The sequence below is a fragment of the Misgurnus anguillicaudatus genome, chromosome 8 (genome assembly GCF_027580225.2).
Source record: "Misgurnus anguillicaudatus chromosome 8, ASM2758022v2, whole genome shotgun sequence".
Taxonomy (NCBI): Eukaryota; Metazoa; Chordata; class Actinopteri; order Cypriniformes; family Cobitidae; genus Misgurnus; species Misgurnus anguillicaudatus.
Genome location: NC_073344.2, coordinates 40,716,503 through 40,725,038, shown reverse-complemented (window position 1 = coordinate 40,725,038; position 8,536 = coordinate 40,716,503). Strand labels below are relative to the sequence as shown.

At 37.5% G+C, this 8,536-nt stretch overlaps 1 protein-coding gene across 1 annotated transcript; it reads right to left on the bottom strand.

Annotated features, from left to right (window-relative positions):
* Positions 1-400: 400 nt before the first annotated feature.
* Positions 401-3,134, bottom strand: LOC129450815 (uncharacterized). The gene is made up of 3 exons (XM_055213831.2): positions 2,437-3,134; positions 1,367-2,197; positions 401-971 (listed from the first exon to the last, which is right to left on the bottom strand). The coding sequence occupies exons 1-3, from the start codon at positions 2,945-2,947 to the stop codon at positions 754-756; spliced, it is 1,560 nt and encodes a 519-aa protein (XP_055069806.1). The 5' UTR covers positions 2,948-3,134; the 3' UTR covers positions 401-753.
* Between the last annotated feature and the right edge of the window lie 5,402 nt (positions 3,135-8,536).

Here is an 8,536-nt window from a genome sequence, read left to right as displayed (position 1 = left end):
TACTCTGTAAAATCTAAAAGTTAAAGGGATAGTTCACTTTAAAATGAAAATTCTGTCATCATTTACTCATCCTCATGTTGATCTAAACATGTATGAATTCTTTTTCAGATGAACACAAAAGAAGACACTCTAAGGAATCATGCAAACGCACAGGAGACAGTGACCATTGACTTTCACAGTAGGAATAAAAGAAATGATGGAATTTAATAAGTATGACAACTGTGTGCTTACCATCATTCATCACAATACTTACAAAATATTTTTTCCTACTGTAGAACTCAATGGTCACTATCTCCTGTGCATTTACCATAATTTCTTAAAATATCTTCTTTTGGGTTCATAAAAAAGGACATTCATACAGGTTTACAACAACATGAGGATGGGTAAATGATGACAGATTTTCATTTTAAAGTGAACTATCCCTTTAACGCAATAAAAAACATTTAAGGAAACTGGTCGCCTTAATTTTTTTTAAACATGCATGTGAGTACTGTGAAATTAAACTGAGTCATATGCAATTATGCACTTATATTTAAGTGCTGTCAACTTAAATATAAGTGCACCACTGCATATGATCAAGTTCATAGTATCAATGTATGTTTAAAACTTAACTGGTTTAAGGCAACCAGTGTCTTTAAATGATTAGAGTTGAGTAACCATTTAGGTTTTACAGTGTAGATGAATTATATACATTCCATTAACTGTGTACTGAAGACATTGTACATATTTAAATACATGAGATCAGGGGAAACACTATTCAACAGGGATGTAGCCTTTTAAATCAAGTGGTCCCTGAAAGTTGGTCATCACACAGCAGACGGTCCACAGCTGGTTGACTGTCCCAGACAAGGTTAGTGGAAGAGTGTGTTCCCAGATGCGGTATTCCTTGACTCTGCGTATTGCTCTTTCCACAAGGATTCGAAGTCGGGCGATTGCTTGTGTTTTTAGAGCCTCCTCTTTGGTGAACTGTGCTGTGGTTAGAGATAAAATAAGTTAATTTATATATATATATATATATATATATATATATATATATATATATATATATATATATATATATATATATATATATATATATATATATATATATACACACACACCTTAAATAGCATGTACACACACATGTATAATTTTAAGAAGACATATATAGTATACAAATAATTAAATATATACATGCATGTGTGTGTATTCCAATATACATAATTATACACAACACACAAACATATATGATGCAAACAATTAGATGTTATGCAACCCTAAGTGAGTGCCTCTGTACTTTTTAAACATTTTTTAATGCACATTTTAATGATTATCATTTTGGTCACAGTTTTAATTTCAAATGTTAAGTAAGTCCTTTCATGGCTACCTGTCATTTTGAAGGGTGGTATAATCAGCCTTGCCCCACGGTCAGATAGCAGGTTCTCAATAGTGAAACCTTTGTCTGCCATGCAGCCATCTCCTGGCTCCAGTAAGTTGAGCAGTACACTTCGTTTAGTCAATTCTCGGTCAGAGATGGAGCCGGTGAAGAGACTTGATACAAAAGTCACAGCACTACATGGGGCAATCCCAATTAATCCCTTAAAGGTTGTTGTGTTTTTGTACGATGAGAAAACCTCTGATTGGAGAGTGAGGGAGGATGGATTCTGGCATCGCACCTCAGTGCAGTCAATGATTACACGGACATCTGGACAGAACTGCACAAATTTGCTGGGCATGGTGTTCCTGACTTGCTGTTTACTCATCCAAATGGGAAGGGAGCCAAGAAGCAGGTAAAGGTAGTTGGACCACGTTATAACAACACGGGAGACAGTGGACACACTAACCTGAAACATGTCAGCCAGCACCTTCTCTTGCAGGCCTGCAGCAACTCGGCAGCAAAATAGAAAAAATTCATCAATCAGTTGCAGTCTACGCACTGGACTGGGAGAAATGGGTTGAAATGTTTGTTCAAATGTATGTCCCTGTTTCTGAGCTTTCGACCAGTAAACTAACATGGAGGCAGATGGTTGAATAGCCTCCCAGAACTTACAAAAAACATCTCGTGACATGAATCGTGTGTAAAAAAGGATGTCCTTGTCTGAGACACAAAAACGGTGAAAATGTACTTGAGACACTTTCAGCTGTGACAGCTCTGTTGTCAGCTTTTTTATTTCAGCTTCCAATTCCTGAATGCGTGCAGCAGCAGCATCCAGTGAACCTGTGTGAGATGAAATAAAAAAATGTAAACATGTAAAACTTTTGTTTGTGACTTGCACACTGAAAGTAGTTTGGTCCTCTAAAGCTACATAAAATAGCTTTTATTAGCCCAATATTCACCGTTACGTTTAATCAAGAAAATGCAACGTTTGTACTTGTGATGAAGCTGTTCACATTGAGGCATTGGTCAAATGCTGGGACATAACACTAAACATTACGTTCCGGCAAACACTGACATACCTGGTTTAGGAGTAGTGCAGTAATCATGTTCATTTATCATCACCGAAGCCGCGACCTCCTCAATCGCCTCTTCCTCGCATGGCATCGCCTCTTCCTCGCATGGCAGGGGCTGCTCCACAAGAACGGCTGGGAAATCGTTATGGCCTAAGCGAACTGACACTCTTTCATACACGGACTTCCTTCTTGGCAGTCCCCAGTTGTTCCATTGGAAACGGGAGGGCACAGACCCAGTTTTCAGCCGCTTGACGCAAACCCGGGTAGTAAATATAGGCACGTCACTTTCTCTGCTAGCAGTAGTGTAGTCAGAGTCACAAAAGTGCCGGCTACAAACGAACGTGCTGCCTTGCTTTATTTTAAAGTTTGCCCCTTCATCCCGGCGAACTGCTCTAATCCACTTCTTCCTTAGACTTAATTCTGTGGGGAATCCATGAAAACTTAAATATGGTTGGCGTTGTTTGTTAGATTTACAAAATGGAACAGAGCAGTGACATCTAGCCTTGGTTTCCGCCATTGTTGAACTGCGCCGGAAGCGACCGTGCACAAAGATCTTTGACAGCGGAAGTACTAAGTAACAGCGTGATAATCCCCTATAGGGTCAGTTTTATCTGCTTGTCATTTTGAGTGTATTAGCATATTTATTTGCTCATTTGCACATTCATCAGATGTTAAAAATATTTTCTTAACTCCTTAGGAGTTGCTGAAGGATTACGTTCTCCAGCGACTTCAAGACCATGTGCTACATGTATTGGAGAGACAGCCTCTGGACACAGATTATTTGCAGTTTGTTTGCAGACAGGAGCTTGTACTAATCAGTGCCTTGACTAATATAATAAACATTTCTGAGAATGTTATTTTAGCCCTTACACGTCTAAATATTGCGATAAATCGCCAGATGGATAGTGAAGAGGTGTGTGTAACAGTGGATGTGGAAAGAGGTGGTGGTCGTGGACGTCCAAGATTGACAATTTCAACAAACACTCTTATCCACCTTATTGAACTTGGTTTGCCTTTAAAATGTGTTGCCAATATATTGGGAGTGTCTCGAGCAACATTGCATAGAAGGATGGCGGACAACAATTTGTCAGTTACTGCACTGTACAGCACTTCTACTGATGAAGAGTTAGATGCTCTTGTGACAGAAGTGAAGAACTCTATGCCAGATGCAGGATACAGAATGGTCCGAGGGGCTCTCCTTGTAAAAGGCCACCGGGTTCAGTGGGACAGAGTCGTTGCATCTATGCATCGTGTGGACAGTGTTGGTGTCTTGTCAAGAATGACCAACCTAAGATGCATTGCTCGAAGAACATATAAAGTTCCTTATCCCAAGTACATAGTTCATGTAGACACCCACCACAAACTCATCAGGAAAGTCTGTGTGTAATTTCACAATTGTATTTTGTATATTTGAGAAATGCTGTCAAGTAATATATCAGAGTATAGTTAGAAAGACATCCGTCATATTTGCTGGCCTGCTACTGCATCATTCACACTGTTTAACCCAGCTTAAAATCCTTTTGTGATTTAATGTTTTCTAAATAAAATTATTCTACGTAATGTAATAACATTTGGTGAAAATATAACCTTGATATTTGATAACCGAGTAAGGTCATGTTAAAGTGATAGTTCACCCAAAAATGAAAATTCAGTCATTTATTCACTCTCATGTTGTTACCAACCTGTATAAATTTCTTTGTTTTGATAAACATGATGGAAGATATTTTGACAAATGTTTGTAATCAAACCGTTTGTGGACCCCATTCACGTAAGAAAAAAGAATACTATGGAAGAAAATGGGGTCCATGAACGGTTTGATTACAAACATTTGTCAAAATATCTTCCATCATGTTTATCAGAACAAAGAAATTTATACAGGTTGGTAACAACATGAGAGTGAATAAATGACTGAATTTTCCTTTTTGGGTGAACTATCCCTTCAAATCTTGAAATCATAGTGAAAAATATGACTGAAATCAAAGATTGAAGCATGTTCTCACTTAATTATAGTACATTACAAGATTGACATTCTGAGAGAGACTATAAACTGCACATTACAAAAAAAAAAAAAACTGTAGGATATCATATGTGATAGCAATGTATTTGCAGCTGTTTTATTTTTTCTAGTGATATTATGCTTTTACCTAGGTACAACATTATAATCTTTGGAGGAATAGTTGGTTATTCAAGAAAGGTAAGAATTGTATTGCTTTTCTTGATTGATGGGGACATTTTATTTGTCTCAAATGTTATTTTAAACAATTTGTATTTACATCATATTATGTTTTACTGTACAGATAATGTACCTAAAGGTAGCAAACAATAATCGCTCTGACACCCATTTGTCAATCTTCAGTGAGGCTGTAAATGAACATGGGTTTCCGGAGAGGTAAAAGTGTTTTAAATAGATATGTGAAGCTTGGAAATCAGGAAATATTTAATGGTTTCTTTCTTTGTCACAGTCATGTTATGTAAGATTTGATCTCCTAGTTCATAATCAACTGTGGTTGTTAAGTAATGCTTCAATAGCTACGTTTACATGGACACTTTTTCTTTCAATCAGATTACAATCAATCAGATTGAAAAATCTGAACGCACTGTTTACATGAACACTGAATAATCTAATCGGGTGGATATGCGCGTTTACATGACAGATCGGATTTTATCTTTTGACATGCGCAAAGTGCACGAATACCAGTTTCCCGCCGTTTCACCATGGATAAACTATCAGCCATCACTCTCTTGTCCGTTTTTCTTTTCATCATTTTAAAAAGCAGACTTAATATTTGCTTATTACAGCTGCTTATTAGGAGACGACGAGCGCATGATTTGTGCCGTGCTGCGTTTATTTGCCACGCAATTACAATGCCTCTTCCCGAGCCCAAAACAAGGCGTCTGTGGATGAGGGTCCGTAGCCAGGACTGGTGGGACAACGTCGTCTTGCACCACTTCACAGACGAGGAGTGGAAGGAGAATTTTAGGATGACACGACAGTCATTTATGACACTGTGCTCAATGGTGGAAGGGTACATGGCACCTGATAATGTCACAGTTAGGGCACCAGTACCACTTACAATGCGAGTTGCGATCGTTCTGTATAAACTTGGCAGCTGTGCAGAATACCGGGTAATCTCCAATCAATTTGGCGTCCACAAAAGTACTGTTAAGAAATTTGTGTATATGTTCTGTAAGGGCATGGTGAGAGGACCGATAAAACAGCTGATCCGAGTTCCAAATGAGGAGGAAGCATTGGAGATCGCCAGGCGGTTTGAAGAATTGCATAACATTCCTCAAATAATGGGACTTATTGACGGCACACACATTCCAACTCTTCCTCCTTCATGTAACAAAGTTACTTTTGCTTATTAACATTACCCAGTTTTCTTCACAGGTTTCTTAAAGAATTCAAAACAAAAGGATGTCCAAGACTGGTATACAAAGGGTACAAAACAATTTATTAACATCAATGATATTATTACAAGGTTAAAAATTGGCAAACAATACCATTCCCAGGCACACACCGGACCAACCGTAAAGCCCCACTATCACACTAGGCACAGTGTAGTAACCACCTCAATCTCAAAAGCACAGCACACCAGTAGAAACTCTAAATTTCATAGTACATGTGAAATCACACCAACGATACGCTTGAGGCTCACTTATGGGCAAGTGCTTCACAATGTCATAATACAGTCTGCCAACCCTCAAAACAAAACAACTCACCCTTCCAAAGAAAAGTAAAACACAATAAACAAACAAACAAATAAACATATACCATAAATCTTGGAGGTACAATATTATTCGTAAAATTACAATAGGGAAAAAGCGGCAATTTCACCCAGGAGCGCTAAGTTGCTGCAACAAATCACAAACATATTATAAGCACTCATAATATAACAGCAACTGCACACATTTAATTTAATTTAATTCCATTAATATTGTCCTTCCCAGAGTTACAAAATTAGTGTTTCACACTGTATAGTATCCCCATTTACAACATACCACACATCATAAATATATAAAATCTAGAGTTACCCACCACAATACTTTAACACATTTAAACAGGGAAGACACAACCACATAACACCATACATTCCACATTAGTAAACAATCTCACTACATGATTACGTTAATAAATAGCTACCTTGTGCTAAAGATCCCCACTCTCCGTTGCATAAAGTACTGTGGCCTCACTCGGCTACTAGGCGTCCTTTTTAAAGAACAGAGAGGCTGAAACTAAGGAAGATAATGATGTTAAGGTGTGACCTCGATTACGGAGCTTCCTAACTCACACGCAACAGTCAATAAACTGATGCTTACCGTTTCTGTTTGCAGCCGAGAAACACAATCATAATCAGTATGCAGGAAAAGCACCCGCTGCTAAAGCTCAACACGTCCCCACGTTCGACTGAGACCACGAGCACCACACTACTCTCGTGATTAGCTCCTCTTGTCCAACTTTAATGTTGTGCTTTACGCAGGAGACAAAGCTTCGGCTTCATTCATAAATAGCTGCTACCCGCTCGCACTTAGTGCACGCTGCATGTATCAATCAAAAACAATTCGTCACCCCCCGCCCTGCTTTATCTACTTCCTAATTCTAAGCCACACCCTCTAGTGCCTTCCCATTATCCTACAGATACTTCATCTGGTCACATTCAGATGGGTACAAAGATTTTGTTAACCGCAAAGGCTGGCCATCTTACGTTTTGCAAGCTGTTGTTGATCACAAATTATGGTAAGTCAATCAATATTTTGTATGATTTATTTTAAATGTATTTACTTAAAATAATTAAAAAACTATTAAAATGTAGCCTATTAATAAATAATTAAAGAGTATATCATACTTGTTTTAAAACTGCATTTATGAAGTTAATAAACTATATACAAGTAATAAACTTTATGAAAACTAAAACAGGATTTTTTTCAAACATCTAAAAATAATAAACTTTGTCCATACAGCTTTTGCAGCATCAGCTGTAAAATGCCCGGTAGTGCTCATGATGCCAATGTTCTACGCCAGTCTCACCTCTTTCAAAGATCTCACCTGCTGCCAAAGGTGAGGCTTGTGACCGCTTTACTTTTTAAAGAGAACACGTTAAATAATTTAATTCTTATTCATTTTACTTTAATCATTTTTAGGGTGTGAAGAACATCGAGGGACAAGATACTAGACTTTTAATTAGGGATGCACCGATAGGATTTTTTGGGGCCGATACCGATACCGATTTAAACAGACAACTTCTGGCCGATACCGATACCAATATTAAACACTGGTAAACAATACTATACAGTTGGTCTATTAGCTAGTTTATTTCTGCATCAAATTATTTTTACTGAACGTGGATTGGATCTAATTAACATTCAATTGACCAACATAATAAGAGAGGCACAAATTAAGCTAAAACAAATATAATAAGACAGCATGACAACCTTCAATGGTGGTTTTTGCTCTTCAGCATTTATTTTATTAACAACATTAACTGGTTTTTTTACATATAATGGATTTCTTTATGCAGTTAATTAATATACAATCGGTATCAACCTTTCTCGTGCTATTGCCGATATGCCGATGGTTTCAAATTCATCAAAAATCGGCCGATAAATATCGGCGGCCGATACATCGGTGCATCACTACTTAATATGATTGTTTTACTGCTTGGATGGCTGTCTTATAAGTTACGTATGTATTTAATTCATCTTTACACTTTTATTAAATAAAATTATTTTAAAAAGAAACAAGATCATATTTGGCTTAAGAGTGAACACATATGTGACCCTGGACCACAAATCCAGTCTTATTTCTTTTAAATTGTGATTTATACAATATTAGGGATGCACGATATATTGGCCGACATATCGTTAACTGCTTATTTTTAATATTATCGGTTATCGGTCTGATAACAAAATTAGGCCGATAAATGAAAGCCGATAAATGATGGATTATTTTGGTTTGTTGAACCACTTCACTTGCTCATTGCTGGCCATGTGGAGTTTTGATTGGTGCTTTCTGTGACATAGCACGAAGATGACACGTGTTGCGGGCATAAGAAGAGTATGCCAGTCTAACGCAAAGACAAGATGTCAGCGGTCTGGGAGTTTTTCA